The following is a 21,076-nucleotide window of genomic DNA, read 5'->3' as shown; positions in this document are numbered from 1 at the left end:
TGGGCAAATGAGATTTGGAGTAAACCAAAGTTGTGTAGTTATTGTGAAATTAAATATGATTATTTTACTGAACATGATGTTTTTTTCAATTTATCAAAAGAAAAAAATCTATTTCTGCCCAAACAAGAGCTGATATACTGCCTCTTCTTATTGAAATGGGTAGAAACGCTGCTTTGGAAGAATAAAGTCTAATTTGTCCAGTGTGTGATTTAGGGGAAACTGAAAATGAGTTTAGTTTTGTACTGTCCTTTGTACTGGAAACTTTGACATCTTTTGTTTAATGATGTAAAGGATATGACTGAGATGATGGATATGAATGATTGTCTGAATGTCTGAAATGGTTGTTGGAAAAAATCATGGGAGCTCAGGAAGAGAACCTTGTATCAGTAATGAGTGGCTGATGATGATGATGATGATTCATTCGTGTATCTATTTTCCAGGTAATTATTTTCTTTTTTTGGAATATTATTTGAATTAATATGTGACCAGCCTTCCTTGTGGGAAGGAAACTGGTGTATTGTTAATGTTTGATGTAAAGGTGTCTTATAATCACATTAGGGATGAGCTACAAAATGGCATGACAAATTCAATTCATTCTTTCATTTAAAACCAGTTAGAGTTTATCGATACATTTCCAATAATGGCTCAAACACTGAAGCATCAAGTTTTGTACTTACAGAGTCCACATCCAGCACTACCCCATGCAAACCAAAGGTCTTTAACATTCCGCGGATAGCAAACTTCGGCAGGGCTGTCCCTCCTGTAGTGCTGTTGGTATTGTTGCTGTCCGGACAGCGGATGACCACAGTCAAGCCTGTGTTGAGTAAGCAAATTATCTTACAGTCAATTAATTTGCAGAAGCCCACAGACGAGTCTGATGTGCAGAAGTACATGTGTTGAATCAATTGTGTTTACTTACAATGTACTCTAAAGTTCGCTCATTTTAACTTAAAATAAGTGTTTGGGTATAGTGATGTAGGTGAATAGTACCTTTGCGAACTTTGTCAATAGTGAACTTGTTGGCCTCTTCCTTGATATCCTCAATGGTTGGGAGGTAGAGGTCACGAGGAATGCCGCCATTTTCTTCATACAGGAACTCCACTGTCTGTCTTGCAATGTCAACCATGCCTGAACCATGGAGATAAACAGTGTCAAAGTTGTCCTTGTTTATCTGATATTTAATAAATGTTGACATCAAGCTTATACTTTAAACTCATTAAATAGGTTAACTTTTGTCAATTAATTTTATGTAAAATTTAACTTTAGCACTATAGTTACTTCACCATGTTCCGATTTGTTAAAAGATAATTTATTTTCAATTATATTTACGACAGTGCCCTCCTTGTATGTTGCACGAGCGCACATGAATTATTAGCGATAAAGCAGAAAGCATTTTAACAGTAGAAGTAGAGTAGTAGTTGTTTGTAAATGTGTTGCACTGGACTTTTTTGTTATGTTTTAATGATATTCTTTCATATTTAACCTAGCTGCAGGGCTCCTTTGATTTGGTCCAGGCCAGATTTCCTCTCAGCCTCATTACGGAACCGCCTACGAATGGTAGGGAACACTTTGGTCTCCCAGGCCTTTACCAGCAAGGCGTAGTGGTCCTCCTAAGGTCAAACACAAATCCAAATAAACAATGAGTGCAAGCTTAAAATAAATTTGAAAGTCATCATTAGAAGACGAGAAGTGGAAGCCCCACTCACTCTTGGGACATCATCATCATCCTCATCATCACTCTCATCATCTGCAATAGGAGGAGGATGTGGGTCAGGCCCAGAGGTGACCAGGTTCTCATAGCTCAGCTCAACTTTGTAATGGCACGACAAGTCACTGTTGTACTCTGTGCCAACAGGAAAGGACAAACAGAAAATGCAGGTTTACCAAATGTTACCAACTGGGAGACAAAATGATACACAAACAATGCATCAATGTAGTGGACTCCCTACCTGTCTTTGGGGGATATTTATGCAAAATCAAACAAGTAAAGGAAAACCAGGCATGTTTGATGGGGATAACACTGAAATGAAGACGATACACATACGTTGCTGGGCGACTGCCACAGCTGCAATCCGACAAGGGGGTCCATGGGAGCCAGAGTCAGAGGTTACACTTGCACCTGCATCATTATCACTGTCTGAGGCCATTGCAAAGGGCAGTGCTTCAAAATTTGCACTTATTTCCTCTGCAAGGTCTACACACAAGTCAGCCGCATTTCTGTGTGCTTGGCCTTCTGCATATGCAAATGGCCGGCTTCCAAAGTTGGCACGAATCTTTGAGTTCTACCAAAAATGGAGAAAAAAAATAGAAGATTAACTACATTCATCCTGAGGGAAAATTGTGTCACTGAGGAAGCAAGGAAATGTATAACAGTACATTATACAGTATACAACAGTATAATACATATTAGATATCAGTGATGAACCACATTATAGCTTAACAACTATTACAATATAAAGCTTTCAATGTCACTTTAGTCAACAGAAACCCACCTTTTTTTGAATGTGTACCAGGGGCCACATTCCACCAGCTACATCCTCAAGGATGGGGCTGAGCCGCTGGCCACAGTAGGTAAAGTAGACCCTGCCTTTAGGGGCCTGACCAGGGGGGGGGGGAGTGCCCTCAGAACGCTCCCAGCCTATTCCAGCCACGTCGCCTATGTTTATACAAACGTAAAGTCACACTCTCAGTAATGACTCAATGTTAACAGGTAATGACATATTTTAATAACATGCAAACACTAGATACAGCTTGAGTTAAGGAAGCAAGATATGCTTGCAAAATTAAATTTAAATTAAAAATTTTTTTTTTAAAGAGCAGCCAGATAGTTCAAATCCATAACATACATTGCTGTATGGATTTCTAAGATGACTAAATCAAACAAAAGAGACAGTAGATTGTACATGAAGAAAAACATATTTTGTCTCCTGTCTCACCAGGAAGTAGAGCCACATCCAGCCTGACACTCTTCCACTGCAGCAGACTGGAGCCATTATAATGTACTGCCCTACCATTACTGACACAAACAGACAGACAGGAGACAGACAGACAGAGAAGGAACGACACAAAAGAGAAGGATAGCAGTCAGCACTCAAGTTAGAGACAGAGCAGTGGGAAAAGGATGGAGTCTCTTAGAGTTACTATGCAGATGAACATACTTATGAAACAGACATGTGCCGACAGGGTTAGTCCACGCGCCGTCTCTCTTCTCTGCCTCGGTGGCAAAACCAAAGGACACAATCGGGCCACTGTCCTCCTCAGAGTCTCCATAGGAGACAATTTCTATCTCCCAGTAAAAGGACGGGGCCTGCAGGGTCAAAGAGAAGTAAATGGAAGATTGTAGACAGGCTGCAGTATCAGTGCATGGATTTATCTCACTAATACATGTTCAAACAAACTGAGATGGCAAATAGTGTATTCCACTGGGATGTGGCCACCTGAATTGGTACAGGACAGGTGGCGTAGATGAAGGTGCCTCTGGGCAACCCTCCTCCAGCACTTGGATCAGCCAAGAAGGTGACAGAGGTCAGACGGGATGAGAACATGCAGGCACGGACCGGAGGGAACACTCTGGATGGACACCAAGTGATCTCCTTGGGCTGATGAGACAAGTACGTCAAAGAGAGAAGGAGAGATAAGTGGGGCCAACAAATCTGATTTAACTGATCAAAATGTCTTTGAAGATTGTTGAGTGCATTATGAGTTGAGGCTTGCAGCAATATATGAATTTCACACTATAATTTTCTTGCCTTCAGCTGTCAGTCAGTTAAAACATGTTCGACTGATTTTACAGGTTTTCCATCAACACTTTTTTAAGACTTAAGTCAGGCTCTCTTTGATAAGGGAAAAACTCAGTTATTGCTTTGTCTGTCTCTTTTTCCACTTTCTTCCATGATAAATGTGTATTTTCAGCTGCATCCAGTCCACATGTATGTTACATGGGAGGGGATAACTCTTGTGTTGGTTACTGCAAAAATTAAACTAATTAAAAAAAAGTATACTATAAATTTGGTAACTCCCACCTGGCGTCTGTCTGTCTGCAGTGGTGGAGGAGGAGGCCGAGCACAGTCCCGGTACAGCATTCTCACTCTTTCACATTGAGCCTCAACCATGCCGAGACGCTCCCCTACACGAGACAGAACTCTGTCAAACAGGCAGCTGCCAACAGTGAATGATGTATGATGGACCAAATACATTATACTGTAAGTGGAAGGTTTTAGGTGCTCAAATTATTTGACATGCCAGTATGTATCCTCACCGGGGCTGCATTCCTGGGCAACCAGGTTGAGAACCTCAACAGCAGCAGGACACTGCTGGATGAACTCCTCACAGAAGGAGCTATCCTCCAGGAGCTGTGCCATCACCAGACATGCCCTGAAAACCATTAAGAAACTTGTGATTTTTGTCCAATCTATTATTCTGTCAAACTACCATTACATTTTAAAAAACTGCATCACATAATCGGTTTGAAAGGGTTTCAGATGCCCACATTTTAAATACAGCAGAATAAAAAAAACACTACTCAACTATAGACCATCAATGAAAACAAGTTAAAAGTGAAGAAAACTTGGAAAGGGCTATAAGAAAAGCTGACCCTGTCAGAAGAGGAAGCGTACCTTGACATGGATGTTTACTAACCTAGTTCTGATTTCAGCCAGCAAGCGTACTGCAGCCATTACTGGGCTGGAGCCATCTCCTGTAGCTGGTAAAGAAGTGTGAATGGAGAGACTGCCCTCCTGTGGCAGAAGCATGGACTGCACTGCTTGTACCACCTTTTCTGTTATTGAGAGCTTATAGAGGGGGAGAGCCTAGTGGGGGTGGGCAGAGAGTGAAAGGGAGTCACAAGTGAGATTGAAGCTGAGATTTTCCATAAAAATAACGACTGTGTTGTGTTCGATGCTGAAACTTATACCTCAGATCTGGGTGTGCAGAGGCGTGATATAGGTACTGTCAGGATGTCTGAGGCTTTGCAAGCTCTCCTGTACTCGCAAGAAGGGAACTTGACTGTAGCGATGCCCTCCTGCTCATTAATGGACATAACTATGCCCACACTGCCCAGCACTCCTTTACCTACCACCTGTGGAGCAGAGAAATCACAGGAAATATGCCCACATTTTTTTTTTTTTTTTAAAGATAAAGCTTTCGTGGGAAAAGGTGATGACATGTTAAAATGCTTTTATCGAGGATGCAAATTACAGCACGACAGTATAGCATTTTTACTGATTCATCTCTGTTAACTAACCTGGACCTCAGAGCCGATCTTAATAGTTTCTTTGAAGCCCCCGAGGGCGCAAAGTGCAGCAACAGCTTGTCTGCCAATGGCCTGCAGCTTAGCTAGTTTCCTGCCACTGCTGCTCCCATTCTCCAGAATACTCTCAGCATACTTCCCCAGCTGAGGGATAAACATCAGGGCCCGGGAGAGAACCTACCACAAAACAGCAAAGGAGAAAGCATTAGGTTTAACAGAAACAGCATCTCAATGTTAATTGTAATTATTTTTAATGGTCAACAACCATCAGCTATAGTAAGGCTACAATTAATGAGCATAAACACTGCAATGAAGTCAGACACATAATAGTCTTTTACTTTTTCAGCAGTGCTAGTCCAGATCTGAGCAGTGTTGGACTCAGGGGCAGTGAGCAGGCTGTGCAGCAAAGCAATAACCTCAGCAGCCATACTGTTGGCAACATGGCCACTGATGAATGGCCTGACAGGGTCCGATCTGTTCAGGGCAAATTAGAAGTCACACACACACACACACACACACACACACACACATTAAGGTGCAGTATGACCACTACTCATTTACTGATGCCAATAACTGAATGATGAAGAAATCATATCTACAGGAAAGTGGGAGTGTGTAAATCTAGTAATCACACTACTGTAGTTACTCTTGTTTACTTACCTGGCCAACTCAGCATTCCTGTCCCTACAAACAGCAGTCTGAGCAGTTTTCTTCTTGTCACCAGTGGTGATGCCTCCAGCAGTCTCAGGGGCTAAAGTCTCCACAGGTGGACCAACACTCACTATCAGACCAGACTGGGCCCACTTGTTGGCCTTCCTCAGGGCGGCAGATGCCTCTTCTGTGATCACCTCACAGCTGCCATTCTAGGCAGGGTTTAAAATAGGACAGCAGAGGTAAGGATGGCACTTGGAATAAAGTTTAATATTGTGAGTATAAGCTTTTAAATACGACTTGTTTTTTGGGTTTTTTTCCACTAAACCTCTTACCTTTGTCATGTCTCTGTCCATCTTTACCACCTTTTCCATGTTTGCTCCAGTGCCAAGCCGAAAGGGACGTCCCTCAGAGCTGCTGCATTTTAGAGTGGATGGAAGAACACTCATGTCATAGAAACCCAGATTAAGCTTGCTAATGTGAAATCAAAAGATATTAAAAAAGATATTAGGGACAACCTTACCTGAGAAGTGGTTGTAGAACCTCATGAGATGACTGGTCCTCTCTCTTGTGGATAAAGATTGACAGCTTGCCATCAACCGCCTCTCCCTCCTCCCCAACTTCCTCAGACTTCAGAGCTCCTTTGGAACTGGCCCGGGACAGACTAGTGTCTGGCTCAGAGGAGCTTGGGGAGAGCAGGGTCTGACAGCCTGGTAAGGAGGGAATATTGTGAATATTAAGTATTAGCAGGAGAAAGTAACTTCATGACTATCCAGTTGCTCGCGTTTTTTGGCATTTGAAATTTTAATAAAAAGAGCATTTGCTTACAAGGGCCACCCCTCACCACACACATTTATTTAGTACTCTTAGGTAACAGAGACCAACCTGGTACTACATAGTCTGCCAGCTTGGCTAGCAGCAATGCAGCAATACGTGAGGCAGGGTCACTAGCATCTTGTTGCTCAGCATCTAGAGTGTTAATAGAATAGCTCCACGAGGGCAGGGCCACGTTACCACAGTCCTCAACACTCATGAGAGGCAGGGCAGCTCGGCATAGCTGCAGGATGATAAGTACCAGCTTTGGAGAAGGTCTCTGGTCAAGCAGCAGAGACAAGAGCTTAGAAACACAAGCTGGCTGGCTGAGGATAGCTTTGCCTATGTGGCTCCTGGAATATAAATAAAAGGAACATATACAAACATTGTATAAATATACACACACACACACACACACACACACATGATGACATACATATATGATGTCAAATTTTACCTGGAAAGGTCATTGAGCAGACTGAGTACATCCTGTAAGGCATCATTGCCAGCTGCCTGATTCCCACAGCACTCTGTGGCTCTCGCCAGGTGATTGGTCAGCAGGCTGGACACCTGCCGTGCCAGACCAGAGTGCACTGCATCTGTAGACCCACCTTTAAACAGAAAAAGAAGAAAAAGAATGATTACCTACCATATCAACCATCATTACAACCTACTACTTTCAGCAGACCATGTAAAAAAAAAAAAAAACATTAACATTCTTAATGCGCACTTTAAGGAAAGTTCCTCTTGCCCGCCCTAGTATATGAGTACCTTTTTCTGGATGAACACCAATATATTGAACATGATAGCTGTTCACATATGATCAGAGTAAGGACCTACAAGCAAAACATACCTTCCACCTTCTCCCACTCGATGCAGCGGTTAGCTAGCACCTGGAAAGCAGCCCAGGCCATGGTGGCCACCTTCTGCTTTTTTGTTTGCTTCTCGTTTGAGCTGCATTCCCTCTGACCACTTAAACTACACAGACTGTCCATGAGCTGGACCAGACCACTCCGAACTAGGCACTGCTCCTCACTCCTATGACAACACAGATTACAAATAAGGGTAAGGAATCTGAGGGTTTAATGATCAAAAGAGAGATAATGCAAGATTAATTATCTTGCCTGGTGTAGGGGATTGTGCAAAGCAAGCCAATACTGTTGGCACAAGCAATGGGGTAGCGAGCACATAGTGACACTACAGACGTCATGGTCTCCCCAAAGGCCTCCTGCACCTGCTCTACCATTCCACCACAGGTCAGCTCCTCAATCCTGCACAGATGACACACAAACACAGATGTATAAAAGGAACCAGGCACATTCCTACATTGTTTTAATGTGACATTAAAATTTTTTAATATTGTAATATGATGACTACATTGCACATGCATCTTATTGAGTATGTCAACAGAACGTTTGTAGGTTAGTACGCGTACCTATGTATGTGTGTCGAGTATGGTGTGATTGTTAATGGAGTTTATAGCCCCCTTCTCTTACCTTGGGCCACTTTGCAGTACCATAGTGACAGGCCCCACCAGGTGGGTGACCCCACCAACTCTGACAGCAGCAGTGAGCAACTCCCTCATATGAACAAGTGCCTGCTTCCGTGTGCTGCCACGTCTCCAACGTGTCTGCGCAGCAGACAGGAAACTGCTGCTTGACACCTACAGAAATTTACGGTATAAAATATCTCAATGTCTTTTCACCATTATCATGCATCCTTGGCATCAAACAAGTCAATAGAAAAAAGGAGTGAGTGATGAGTAAGAGACTTACAGCCTGATCAGGTGTAGTTCCGATAAAGGCAAAGAGCTGTCCCAGCAGCACACTGTATGTTGGTTTGTCACGGCTGTCCTCTATGGCCAGAGACTGCAGCAGGGTAAATGAGCTGCTGCGATGACTAGTAGGGTGGTGTCGCCTCCTAAAGGTAAAACAACAAGGAAAGGAAATAAATTCATCCCCAGTTTACTTATATGATTCTCGAACACTAAATCTATCAAACAAAAATAGACAAATACCTTTGGGGCGCGTGTGTAAATTCCAAGTCCTGGTTAGCAATCATCTCCAAGTCAGAGGGTGCAGACATGCTGCGTAGGAAGACTGGCTGTTTCACCATGGGGATTACTGTCTTGGCATCTGACACTGACTTAGAGGCTGGCACAAAAAAATCAGAAGACTTAGGTGAGAATCAAACTCACTGCCATTTTGTCTCCCACGACTGATGTCTTGGGGTAACTAAAACACCTACCAATCATGCAGGAATTACTAACTGACAAACACTGACAGATGACAATACTTATTCACAGAAATAAGGTTGTGATACAATGTATTTCCAGAAATTCATTCAAGTCAGACTCCTGTGTAAGTTACATTACTGTACCCATAGATTTAATAAGTACACTAGCTTATGGACATTTCAATATCTCTAATCCAACCCTGCCCCCCAACAACGTTTTATTTAAGAAACTATTTAGTAACATAAGAAGACACATAAAAAGATTATATGTACCTGGACCTGGTGTTCCAGCAGGTGTGGTGGTTAGGCTTCTGCAATGTGGAGCGATGGTAACATGGAGCAGCAGCTCAGTGCGGTTCATCAGACTCTTCACCAGCGCCTTAGTTTTGGCCAGTGAGGTGCTACTTCTGAGGTGCATGGTGTTTACCTCCTGAAAGAACTTCTCCCTGTTAGACAGATACATAATGTTACTGCACAAACTGACCCATAACAACTGAGATAATATCATCGGTTCCAAGTGCTAGGATAAGTTTTAATTACTTGCCTCAATGAAAGGACAACATTTTCCAAATCACTAAAATCGAGTGGGACCTCCTTCAGGGAACAAAGCAGTTCCAGCTCCTTAATTTTGTTCTAGTACAAAAAAAAACATACATTATGACTATCAAAGCAAATGGTAGTGGTACTGGTATAATCTCTAGAACAAAAGTTGTAAATTGTGTGTGTGGGGCAGGGTACCTCAAAGAAGTGGTAGTCATGAAAGAAAGGAGTGTTGTTCTCCAGCTTTCCCTGATGGGCCTCCTCTACCTCATTCTGCCACTTCTGTTCCAATTCTGCGACACTCTGAAAGCAACACAGAAGATAATTAGACGCAGTAAGGCTCCCACTTTTTGTTTCTGTTCAGGTTGGTAGCCTGATTTATTTTTTCTTTTTTTTTTTTTTTTTTTTTTTTTACTAAACTCAGGTCTTCTGGTTAGCCTCAATCTTATTTTAATCGATATCCTATTCTGTTGTTTTTAATATTACTCTTATATTTCCAGTTTGTATTTTAATAAACTGCCCATGATGAAAATATCTCTCTAATTTTTGTCATCAGCAGCATCCTGATGACGTTTCGGGGCCCATCCGGAAGTCATTCTCAATTGTGAATGACTTCCGGATGGGACCCGAAATGTCTTGATTCTGAAAACAGTGTCCAGATGACTACGACTGAAACCTTTTCTACGATGGAACACTCCTGGACGAATGAGGGACTACACCGTTTTATAATAAGGTAGTGTAAGGTAGTATAGCAACTTCCTGGCAGCAAATAAATATTGCTTTGCAACAACACCATGCAAAAGTAATTCCCCCTCAGTCCTATTCCCTGTAGCCAACAGGAAGTAATTTATTAAACTATCTAACATAGAACTTTACTAGCCCCATTAAAAACAGACAAAAAGACAAACATGCATAGTGTGTCTTCCACTAATAGCAAGCAAACCTAATTTTAAAGCATATTAGTTTGTAAAACCTTACTGTGTAACAGAAGCTCACCTGCAGCTGACGCTCCATAGCATTGATCTTCTTGAATGTCTCGGCCATGATCTTACAGACCAGGTCATACTCTTCTGTGTGATCCTCACGGTACTGGTAGTTGACAAGTGACTGAAGGGCATCCACCAGGCTTAGATGTTTTATGACACAAGACACTATAACCTCCTCCATAACATCTGGCCTGATCACCTCCCTTACAGAAAAAAATGGTTGAGTAAAACAGTTATGCTTTTGACAAGAAAACAAAACAGTTTTACATTTTAAAGGGAATGCATTGACATCACTATATCACCTCCTTTATTCAATAAACACAGAAAACCTAACCACCTATGGCTTCTATGAACGGGGGAAGCTGCAATATGGAGAGGAAAACAAATATCTTGAAAAACAGCCATCGGAACTAAATCAAAAATTCATCGTATGAAGCCGTATAAGCCGGAAGGCATACAAAAGCCAAGATATTCAACTTTAAAGCAGGATGTGTCTAATCAAAATCACAAGGACTTCAAAGGACATTCTGATCCTCTGTGGACCAGCCTGAAAAAATATTTATATCTTATTACATAATTCATTTACTTTCATAACTGTTGGTTTGGTTCTTAACAGTTACACAGTCTTTGAAAGTGTTGCTTCACCTCTCTTAAGTCTTTAGCAATGTTTTTACGTATCTTTTTCTCTGTACAGTGATGTCACATGCATACCCTCTGTACTGTGATAGCACGACCCTTCTTACTTGATGCTAGGACGGAATTGTGGTCGAGCCCTTCCAGACACCTCTCGTAGCCTACCCATGATGCCTGGAGGCAGGCGGATACGAGGCAAGTCAAAGTAGGTCCCTGGCATGAGGCCTGGGGGTGGGATGAGCACATCAGAGGGGTAGGTGAACTCCCGGTCCTCCTCAATAGTGAGTGGCAGAGGTGAAGGGCTGGGCGTGAGGGCAGGAGAGATTGCACCATTTGCTTCTACCTGCCACTGACACCTAAAGAAAAAACAAAGCCTGTCACCAGACTGTCTCGTTGGCTGCCAGCAGTTTTGCTGTGTTCAACTACATACCACTGAGGAATGTGTACATATTCTTACATTGTACTATACTTATCACATGGGCAATCAATATCACTGGGAGACATTTTGTGGTGTTTTTGTTTAGTCACCTTTGCAGCAGCTTTGAGCAGAGCAAATCGTGGCAGGCTTCCTCTTCTCTTGTTACCTCTGGCCCGTTATACAGAATGCGGAGCATTGAGCAGGCCAGCACTGACAGACCCAGTGCAAGGTCTGCCAGGAAGGGCAGGCCTCCAGAGACATCCTCTGACGACTCCTGAAAACAAAAACAAATAGCATCTTCAGAATTCGCTGTTCTTCATGTTGCACACTGCCAGTATTAAACAATGGTACAATACATATGTTTGTGACGTGCCAGTGCTCCAACGTTTTACCTGAGCTCTGACAGTGCAGGAGAACCCCCACATGGCTTTATCAGGGGTGTTGTGTTCACGTCCACTCCTCATCTCAAAGGAAAACGTCACAGTGTCTCCTTCAACCTAAAACAGGACAAAGAAAAAAATGTAGCTCTTCAAGACTGTATGTGCACTATGTGTTCACTGTGTATGTTTGTGCAAAACAGTTTCTTTTACCTTGACAAGGTCTTTGGGCCATCCTGTCCCCAAGACACTGCGGCTGCCATATCCCAGAGTGTTCCCTCCATATTCTGTTACTTTACGACTGTTGGTGTTGGGACCAGCATAGATAACCAACTAAAATATCAGAGAATATATTTAGTGTAGAATATCCCCAACCAGAGCTTTGCTATGCTTGAGAAATTGCTGACAATGTATGTAAAAGCTACAAAGGATGAAGGCCATTGTGCCTACAGTTAGTGTAGTCAGTACCTTGTCATAGTCATACTGTGAGGAGCAGCGAGAATCAAACCGAAGGTACAGGCAGCGGGCTCCTGGGATGTGTACCGTCTCCTTGAACTTGTAATTGTCTCTAACAGGGTGCACCGTCTCTACTGTCTTCCCAGCAGCCCATGGGGCAGGGATCTTAAGTCCAGTCAGGAAACCGGGCTCCTCACGTTCGTCAAGAATTCTAATATCAAAGATGCAAAAGAATTACTGGTTTTAGAAAACCAGTTTATGGGAGACAAAAACAGCTGGTACTTAAGTTACCATATTCTCTTCTATAATCATGATGAAATAAGATTTTCCTCATTAAAATCCAAATCTAAATTATACAGCAAAGTGATCCATTATATAATCAGATGGATTAAATGTGAATTAATCTTTAACATTCTTATTGTGGACCTTCAGAAAACGTACTTGTCATCAGCAGCACATGCCTTCGCCCCCTGCCCTAGACAGCCACCAATAGGTGGAGGCTCTTCAGTGAAAAGTGGAGACTGAGTCTTAAGTAACAGGGCAGTCTGGAAAACAGAGAGTGAAAAATAAATACTTAAATGATGAGTGCTTTTTCTACTCAAGGAAAAACTTTTGATTTAATGCAAGAATTGCCTTTTGGACTGGCAAGGCTCCAACCTGGCTGGTGTAGAGGACCAGCTGCACTAACTGAGGCATGAGGGCGTCAGCAAGAGTGAGGGTCTGCAGGTTGGGGTGCATCAGAGAGGTGAGCAACACTGGCAGCAGGTGCCCAAGCATGGTGGCCTTGGTTATCTGTTCCAGGCCTTTCAACCTGAACAACAAGAAGCGAGAAGGCAAAAATTAAATGTTACGTAGATGGATCCTCGGCAGAAAAATAAGACAAGAAATGGGGAAATTTGAAAAGGTAAAACATAGCCACGATGATTTTAAAAACCTGTGTCCATAAATGATTTCTCATGCACTCTTTCATTCTTTTTTAAAAGGAGGCTGCAGCATTACTCAGGTTTAGCTAAATCTTGTTTCACGGTGAAATAGAGCATTAGAGCCAACCAAGAGAACATCATTTTATTCAGTTACATTATGGTTTTATGGCAATACAGTTGACACCACAGATTGACTTCAAAAGCCTGCTCATGCAATATAATAAAATAAGTGGCTAGAAGATTTTAAAAGGAATCCAGCAGCCACTGTGGTTGACTAAAAATGTACTCTTAAAAAGATGCAGTTAAAAATTTACCTGGTTTCTCTGTCAGGGATGTCGCTGTTAATTAGAGCTGTGGTCACCTGCTGCAGGGTCTCCAGCACTTCATCACATCCCACCAGGATCTTGGTTGCTAGGGACAAGATACTGCTTTGCAGCTCCTGAGGACCACACATAACATAGGCCCACACTTACGTAACTACTGCTTTCAAGATTTTCAATGATCAAATGTCTTTCATGCAATATGGAAGGTCTACACACATCATTTCCCTACTTTTATGTCAACAGAAAAACTCCATATATTAGCACAACACTCTTAACTGATTAAAACTGCAATGAGCACAAATTACTATGCAAATGCAAATTACACTCCCGTTGCTCCGTTTGGGGTCGTTAGTCTCTCATTGACAGACACAAAAACAGACTCCACATGCACAGAGGTAGGGGTAACTAAAGGGGATGTTTACCTGTACCTTCATTGTTTCCCCCTGTAGGGAGCTGTCACTGTCGTCGTTATCATCTGGACGGATAAGAATGGTGTTACTGAGGAGGTGGTTCTGAACAGCCATGAGGTAGCGCAGACTAGGTGAGACAACCTAAAGAGAGGGAAAACCATCTCAAGTTTGTAAAAGTGCAATCTCACAAAACATGTGATCTTAGTCAGCACAGATGGCATTTCGTGCTGCTGAACTGATATTCATACTGGCACAGTGGAGAGCAACTTCTGGAAATCGTCTCGGGTGACAGTCTGACATTTGGTAATGACAAGGCAGGATTCCCGGACTACAGTCTTGAGGATACAGTGCAGCAGCTCATCACTCAATCTGTAAAAGAGACAGATTTCTATCACCTTAAATAAGTGGATACCTACAGGGAGCTAACTTAAGTTTTTAAGCTAAGACATAACATTGTTCTGTGCTGGTTATCAAAGGCTATGGGAAATGATACTGCTCACTATGGTTAAAGGATAGCCACTTACCTGTAGTGGTCATCTTCTTCACTCCCAAATCTATTCTTCTGCAGTTGGTCTGCCAAGTTGGTAAGGATAACATCACGTAGTTGAGACAGGCCACTGTTCCTTTCACCTGAGTGTCACACACAAATACACAGAATATTAGATATATTCACCTCAAAAAAGTTTAAGTGCCAGTTATATTAAAAGTAGTATTTTTCATAGTCACCTTCAGTTAAAACCAGTTTCAGCAGTTTGTTGAGTTCAGCCTCCCCCTGATACAAAGTATTCAGGCCTGAGCTACAGAGACAGAGAGAAGGTAAACAAAGAAGGCCCATTTAAATATGCCTGTATTATAGTGTATTATATTTTATTTGCTTAGAACTTCTATTCCTGTGTGCACTGACGTGATGGCGAGCCACTGTAACAAAAGAGTTTCCCCTCAGGGATCAATAAAGTATTTCTGATTCTGATTCTGATATCATTATGATCACTGATAATACAAAACATCATTTTATCTGTTACTTCTGTTTCATATATGACTTACCTGATGGCCAGGCACACCTCTCTCTGAATCTCTGCTCCGATCTGATCCACTGGAGCCATGAGAAGCTGCCACAGGAGTAGGCCTGAACGACGCACACTCTCCCTATTCTGCTCCGACTGAGGATTGAAAAACCTAAACACCACCTGGAGAAGACAGACAAAAAAATAAATAAACTCAAAAACACAGAAAATGGCTGAGTCAGCTACACCTCAAACTGACCTGGAACACCACCAAGATGCAGCGGATGATGCAGGTATCTCCAGTGACCATGGCCTTCTCCATAATGTCACAGATGCTGCTGAAGTGACGGGCCTCAATGGGATGCTGTTTACCCAGTAGGGCCCCCAGGGGCAGGCTGTTGCTGCTGGCCGCCAGCAGGTTGAGCTGGTGGATGCACATAGCACCTACATGATGAAGCAGCTGGTTGATCACCTCGCCAGTGGCCACAGTTTCCTCTGTGAAAGAACAAGTTTTGCAGATGTTCAAATTTCTCACTTGACCTCATTCAGAGAGCCATCAGGTGGTTTCAGTGCAATTTTTAATCTACCTTTGGGTTCTTTGATGACATGGCTGACACCGAGTCTATGGCACACATGATGAAAGGCTTGGTTCCCAGGATTGCACCACTGATCTATGTAATCACTGGAGCAGGTCCAGATCAAGTTGTTCAGTGAATCATAACATGCTCCTACGAAGCCAAGGATTACAGAAATAAATGTCACTTAAATTGGCAATGCATTGTGTGACTATCCTCCGTGAGATAAACATATAACAGTAGAATGTGACAAAAGTTGAGCTCACCTAGCCCTGCCACCTGGGCTCCCCTGCCTAGAGAACTGCCAGGAGCATCAATGAGGTCTGCGCGGCTGCTGAACTGACCGTCAGCTAGGTTAAAAACCAAGCTAGAGGCTAATACTGCCAAAAAATGAAAAGTTAAGTTTAGTGAATAAACTCATCACTGACAATACTGTATAGTAAAAAGGGGGTTCTACTTTTTCTTTTACTAAACTTTTTTTATTGATTATTCAATCACAAATAATGCGTTTTGTTTTACCTGAGCTTTTAACTGTCTATATTCAAACGTTATGTGTTCAAATGTAATTCTAACTCTATAACTCAACTTCAAGCTGTAATTAGACTATAATCAGAACATTTATTATCCACCAGCAGCTTAACATGATGAAAAATGCTTGGTTTATTTCTTGACTTTTCCAAAAGTCTCTGTAATGTATCTTTACATTAAATTACATTTAATCACATTATCTCTAACTTTTTTTAGAAAAATAACTAACAGCATAACTGTCAGAAGTTATGACTAAAAAATCAACACAATGAGGATTTACAAGTGTCTGTGTGTGCTCTTACTTTTGAGAGAGGACAGGCTGCTGGTACCTCCAAATAGGGAGCGTGTTGCAGAGCTCCCAGACACACCGGGAGGGGAGACCAGCATCACTAGATAGGTTCCACACACATACATAGGGGTCTTTCTCAGGGTCTTTAGAGGAAGTCCACAGCTAGTGTTGACAGCTATAAAAGAGTTAGAGAATTGTCACCAGAAAATATTCTAATAATTATACGACACATGAACTGCACATTAAAGCTTATATGAGTTTTGGATGACTATAAGTTTTGCTGATGATTTACCAGACTGTTCCTCTTTGACAGTGTTGGTGATGGCAGAGCCTGTTAGAGCAGCCAATGTGGCAGAATGGGAGGCCCGGAAGCGTGACATTCGACTCAAGAGAAGCTCATTCAAGCACTTTGAAGACTCGCCTTCCTTGCGAGTAAGAATAACCCTCTCTTGCAAGATGTCTGCAACACACAACCCTGTCTGTGTCTGCACCATGGACGGGGGGGAGAGAAAACATCAAAGATGCAACATAGATATAAACAAACTGAATACAGCTATAACTACTGTATATGGCATGGCATATAATACTCACAGACAGGTGAAAGACATCCATGAAGACAGAGTGGCCTTTCTGCGTCTTCTCATTCAGACTGGCTGGGGACCAGACCCAGTACAAGTAGGTTCCATCTGAACAGAGGTGCAGCGTAGTCATGCTGCTGCCCACAGGGAAGTGATGGGCTGGCATGGGCACAATCTGGCACACCTGAAAATGACACAATGAACATTAGCCTTGGCTATGGCTATATTTGTCATTTCAACTGATTTTTTAAGAGCTGGTTGGATTTTAATGGCCACAATTAGACTGAACATAGCTTTTATACAGCCCCTGTCTTCGTACAAATTCTTTCATGTATGTTTATTACTATTCCCCACCCTGCCTCTTCATCTCTTGCAGAGAAATGCTGCCCTATTGTGAGCCTTCATGCCTTGTTTGTATGATCATATCATTTAAATGTTGCATGACGGGATAATAAAACTGCATTAAAATGACCAATAAGCATTCATGTGAGATTCAGGTTGAAAATGTAATACAACAAGACCTACAAAGTCAAATTTACTGAATGATTCTACATCAAATTCAGAATAGTGGAATGAAAGTATACAGTACCTGGAGGGAGAAGGGGTCAATGACCTGGCACAGCTGATGAGGCTTGGCATCAAAGGAGGAGGGACGGTGGAGTAGGCGACCGCTGCTGAACACCACCCAGCCAGGCTCCAACTCTTCATTTCGACAGTACACAAAACCCCTGCAGAAACACAAACACAGTGCATCTATTTCTGTGTTCTGTATTTTGTGTGTGCACTATTTGAATACTTCATTTTTCTTTTTGTCAAAGACCCAGTGGAGACACTTGCATTTTAGTAGCAACACAGCATCACATCACATCACATGTATACATTATCTATGAATTGATTGTGTTAAAATTCTCGGCAGACATTGAAATCACAATTCTTTTCACAAAATCAAGCATCTTGATTGATACCCTATTCAGTGCTGACAATGACAATTAATTGAGAGTATGTCCTCCAAGAAAAGAAATGGTGTGCTAGTTCAAAGCTGTTATGGGTCCACAAATCTGGTTGTCTGCATGCCATTTCTAAGAATTGTGCTAATTGCTGTAGGTTATTGCTGTAGTGTGGTTCCAACTGAGTCTCATTTCCTTACAGAAATGTTTGTTTTCCTAGTTGTTATTTCTCAGATGGAATCGAGAAAACAGAGATACTTTTAGCATACAATTAGCTAACTCACTGACCTAAATCTGAGACATGTATCTTTTCTGCAAGTGAAATATAATCAACTCTGGGCCCTTTGAATTCTAAAAACACATTGTGGAAGGAAGCTGCCATCTGCTTTCAAATTGGGTAATTTGCTACCACAGTATGGAATTAAGATGCAGTGCACACAATGCCTTTTGTCCCTTTTAAAAATTAACCAAATCAATCAAAGACATTTAGGGAGGATGTGACTGTGTACTGCAGATATTGAGTTTAGAAATGTCCAGGAAAGCACCATTGTTGCCTTGGGATGAAGTGATGAGGGATATTTTTAGTGTTTCACTCTCTCGTTCTGTCTTACTCTCTTGCTATTCTCTGAATGCTGTGGACAAAGAAAGGCAGGTGGGAAGGAGTGTCACATTACCTCAGTGTCCCATGTAAACCAGAGCCCAGCTTGCTGAGTCCTCTCCCAGAGGAGTTAGTGGTATACAGATAGAGCCCGTCCGTGGCTAGACAGCGCCCCAGGTCAGTGTCTGAAAGACACAGAGACAAAAAGAATTCAATACTAGGTTAATGACAGATCGCTGACAGATAATCGGAATGAAAAGTAGAGGGAGGTATCAACAGGGGGAGTGGACCAAATGGAGAGTGGGAGCAGAGAATTAGGATGCTAAGCAAGGTCATGGCATCTGTTTGCTTTGCTTAATTTTTCATCGTGAGGATTGTGATGCCTCCAGAGATCCAAGACTCGGAAACCGATCTGGTGTCAGGTTAGCTTAAAATGTAACTATGCAAACCATCTCTATGGATATATGCCCTGATCGGCTTCCGTCACTCTACAAGGTCAGCTGATGGGTTGCTGGAGAGTGAACATCACTCTCCCCTTCTCTACTTTATCCCTAAACCTCTCACAGTCACAGCTCTTCTTTTTAGTTTCAACATAGGCCCTAATCTCTACACTCTACATATTGTACATTTACAGTAAAATGAACCTTGTACCTTGTACCAGGCAATGGACTCTACTCCCTCCATTTTTGTTGGGATTTCACACACACTTCATGCATTTCAGACAAAGGGCATTATAAATAATCTAAAGGTGAATAAATAAATCAGAAAGCATGGCAACATTATAACAAGCACAGCCCTCTTGCTAGAAAACTAGATATGTGTACAAGACTTAATTCATCACAACTACATGAGAAAGCTGCATCTACAGTGATCTCTTTTTTGTTTTTACAAATGTAGAGGCAGATCACACAAACATTTTTACCTTTATTCTCTGCTCCTCCAGCAGAATTATCAGGTGCGGGCAGCATGTCCTCAAAACCCCAGGACACGCTGTGTTTGCCCCCCAGGAGGCAGGATGGAGAGCCTGGGCCTCCTTCCAGGAGCAAAAGTCTGAAGTAGGACAGATATAGTGGTTACACAATGGGGAAAAATCACTATTAACTATCTTTCAGATGAACTGAAGTAGTGCCCTCACCTGTACAGGACATCTGACACAGGGAGCTGACCCAGATCGGTTTGTTTCTGCAGCAGGTGAACTGTGTGGATGAAGGTCTTCAGAGATCCCCTGGAGAAGAGTTTGGCAGATTAGTCAGGAGGCCTCAGCATGGCACACAAGTGAAAGCTCGGTGTTAAGCAGTTCTGGAACTGTAAGGGGAGTAATACTTTGCCTGCATTATGGAGGGGATTCGATGTAATGTGCTGGGAATTAAAATGTAATATTTTTTTGAATCTGAATAAAATAATCTTTTCCATTAGAATGCAGCAGAGAGATTATTTTACACTGCGACTCTCTGCACAGTGTAATGAGTAACCTACTTAAGTTTGTGCAGTGTTCATTTACTGCTTCGCCTCATCCAAGACTGAACTATTAACTGAACACATCCAAGTAATTCTATATTCACGGAGAAGGTCTATGCAAGGAGAGGTCTACTGAAGTGCTATTCTGGCATTATCTGATGCAAAAGAAGCAGGGTTTGTAACTGCAGCTTCAGAAAACGTCTTCAACTGGGCATAAAAAGAAAATGGAAGGATAGATAACAACATGATGATATTACTATTGATTGATACTATTAATGTCCATGGTGATTACATTTTCACATTCAACCACCTCACATGCCACCAAATGTGTGTCACAGCAAGGGAGCTGAAAAATCAAAAGACTTGTGTATCACCAGCATGTCACAGTGTTACTGGGAGACTGGTATAAATCCAGGGAAATCCTGCCGTGTGCTGAACTGAATGTATGTTTGAGTCAGTGTCCCCTTCTCCATCAGATATCAGAGCACATGGCTTCACAGTCTTTTTGCTTACTTACCCCTCTCACATAGAGAATTTACTAACCGACCCCATTAGAGGTGATGGGGTCGAAGCTGATAGCGCTTTAATTAGCTCCCACTGTCGGTGAAAAGGCACCAGGGCTGGATGGTTCCCCACAACAAAGAGCTCTCAGCCTCAACAGAGGCTGAACAAAGAGTGGAGAGTTCTGGTTTTGACAAGTCAAGATCAGTTGTCACCAGCAGAAGCCATAGTTCAGGCACAAATGCAAAAAAATAAATTAATTAACAAGCACATTCTGCTCTTCTGCGGGCTAGGTGACAAATACAAAAGAACATCAAACCAATTATACACGATTTCAGTTTAACTATAGTTATTGATGGGGGTTTTTTTGCATGTGAGCAAAGGACAAGGCAAGTATTGGTTATAAAAAGAACCCCTTCCTATACGCATATAACGCGTTGTGTGCAGGGCCCTGTTTCTCCTAAGGGCCCTCTGCTTCTGCCCCATGGATTTCACAAACTGTAGAATAATGGCTGAAGCTAAAGCAGGAGGCAAAACAATAAATGTTTCTTCTGTATAAGTACCACTTAGAAACAGCGTTAGTAG

General features: G+C 42.2%; 1 protein-coding gene across 6 annotated transcripts in view; it reads right to left on the bottom strand.

The window, feature by feature from the left end:
* Positions 1-21,076, bottom strand: part of LOC122876654 (probable E3 ubiquitin-protein ligase HECTD4) — a 38,703-nt gene that overhangs the window by 11,600 nt on the left and 6,027 nt on the right. Inside the window, exons 3-54 of one of the 6 annotated variants that reach the window (XM_044197240.1) lie at positions 19,668-19,757; positions 19,455-19,582; positions 18,609-18,717; positions 17,577-17,715; positions 17,001-17,171; positions 16,702-16,894; positions 16,423-16,584; positions 15,859-15,972; positions 15,605-15,745; positions 15,277-15,512; positions 15,058-15,200; positions 14,740-14,810; positions 14,538-14,643; positions 14,262-14,382; positions 14,026-14,154; positions 13,595-13,719; positions 12,991-13,168; positions 12,799-12,902; positions 12,370-12,568; positions 12,115-12,234; positions 11,917-12,021; positions 11,635-11,798; positions 11,217-11,462; positions 10,484-10,676; positions 9,686-9,790; positions 9,492-9,580; positions 9,221-9,393; positions 8,730-8,865; positions 8,488-8,632; positions 8,209-8,375; positions 7,837-7,983; positions 7,566-7,750; positions 7,170-7,323; positions 6,785-7,065; positions 6,423-6,609; positions 6,235-6,316; positions 5,909-6,111; positions 5,587-5,722; positions 5,243-5,425; positions 4,913-5,077; positions 4,639-4,808; positions 4,259-4,374; positions 4,023-4,126; positions 3,438-3,599; positions 3,159-3,307; positions 2,937-3,016; positions 2,493-2,656; positions 2,045-2,282; positions 1,707-1,843; positions 1,484-1,610; positions 991-1,128; positions 678-814 (exon numbers count right to left, since the gene is read on the bottom strand). In XM_044197240.1, coding sequence (XP_044053175.1) covers positions 678-814; positions 991-1,128; positions 1,484-1,610; positions 1,707-1,843; positions 2,045-2,282; positions 2,493-2,656; positions 2,937-3,016; positions 3,159-3,307; positions 3,438-3,599; positions 4,023-4,126; positions 4,259-4,374; positions 4,639-4,808; positions 4,913-5,077; positions 5,243-5,425; positions 5,587-5,722; positions 5,909-6,111; positions 6,235-6,316; positions 6,423-6,609; positions 6,785-7,065; positions 7,170-7,323; positions 7,566-7,750; positions 7,837-7,983; positions 8,209-8,375; positions 8,488-8,632; positions 8,730-8,865; positions 9,221-9,393; positions 9,492-9,580; positions 9,686-9,790; positions 10,484-10,676; positions 11,217-11,462; positions 11,635-11,798; positions 11,917-12,021; positions 12,115-12,234; positions 12,370-12,568; positions 12,799-12,902; positions 12,991-13,168; positions 13,595-13,719; positions 14,026-14,154; positions 14,262-14,382; positions 14,538-14,643; positions 14,740-14,810; positions 15,058-15,200; positions 15,277-15,512; positions 15,605-15,745; positions 15,859-15,972; positions 16,423-16,584; positions 16,702-16,894; positions 17,001-17,171; positions 17,577-17,715; positions 18,609-18,717; positions 19,455-19,582; positions 19,668-19,757 — 7,747 coding nt within the window. The remainder of the gene's footprint in view (positions 1-677; positions 815-990; positions 1,129-1,483; positions 1,611-1,706; positions 1,844-2,044; positions 2,283-2,492; positions 2,657-2,936; positions 3,017-3,158; positions 3,308-3,437; positions 3,600-4,022; positions 4,127-4,258; positions 4,375-4,638; positions 4,809-4,912; positions 5,078-5,242; positions 5,426-5,586; positions 5,723-5,908; positions 6,112-6,234; positions 6,317-6,422; positions 6,610-6,784; positions 7,066-7,169; positions 7,324-7,565; positions 7,751-7,836; positions 7,984-8,208; positions 8,376-8,487; positions 8,633-8,729; positions 8,866-9,220; positions 9,394-9,491; positions 9,581-9,685; positions 9,791-10,483; positions 10,677-11,216; positions 11,463-11,634; positions 11,799-11,916; positions 12,022-12,114; positions 12,235-12,369; positions 12,569-12,798; positions 12,903-12,990; positions 13,169-13,594; positions 13,720-14,025; positions 14,155-14,261; positions 14,383-14,537; positions 14,644-14,739; positions 14,811-15,057; positions 15,201-15,276; positions 15,513-15,604; positions 15,746-15,858; positions 15,973-16,422; positions 16,585-16,701; positions 16,895-17,000; positions 17,172-17,576; positions 17,716-18,608; positions 18,718-19,454; positions 19,583-19,667; positions 19,758-21,076) is intronic. The other 5 variants (XM_044197242.1, XM_044197241.1, XM_044197243.1 and 2 more) reach the window with 5 other exon arrangements.

The sequence above is a fragment of the Siniperca chuatsi genome, linkage group LG5 (assembly GCF_020085105.1).
Source record: "Siniperca chuatsi isolate FFG_IHB_CAS linkage group LG5, ASM2008510v1, whole genome shotgun sequence".
NCBI classification, from domain to species: Eukaryota; Metazoa; Chordata; class Actinopteri; order Centrarchiformes; family Sinipercidae; genus Siniperca; species Siniperca chuatsi.
Note: the sequence above shows the minus strand (reverse complement) of the source record. Positions and strands in the feature narration are given on the sequence as shown.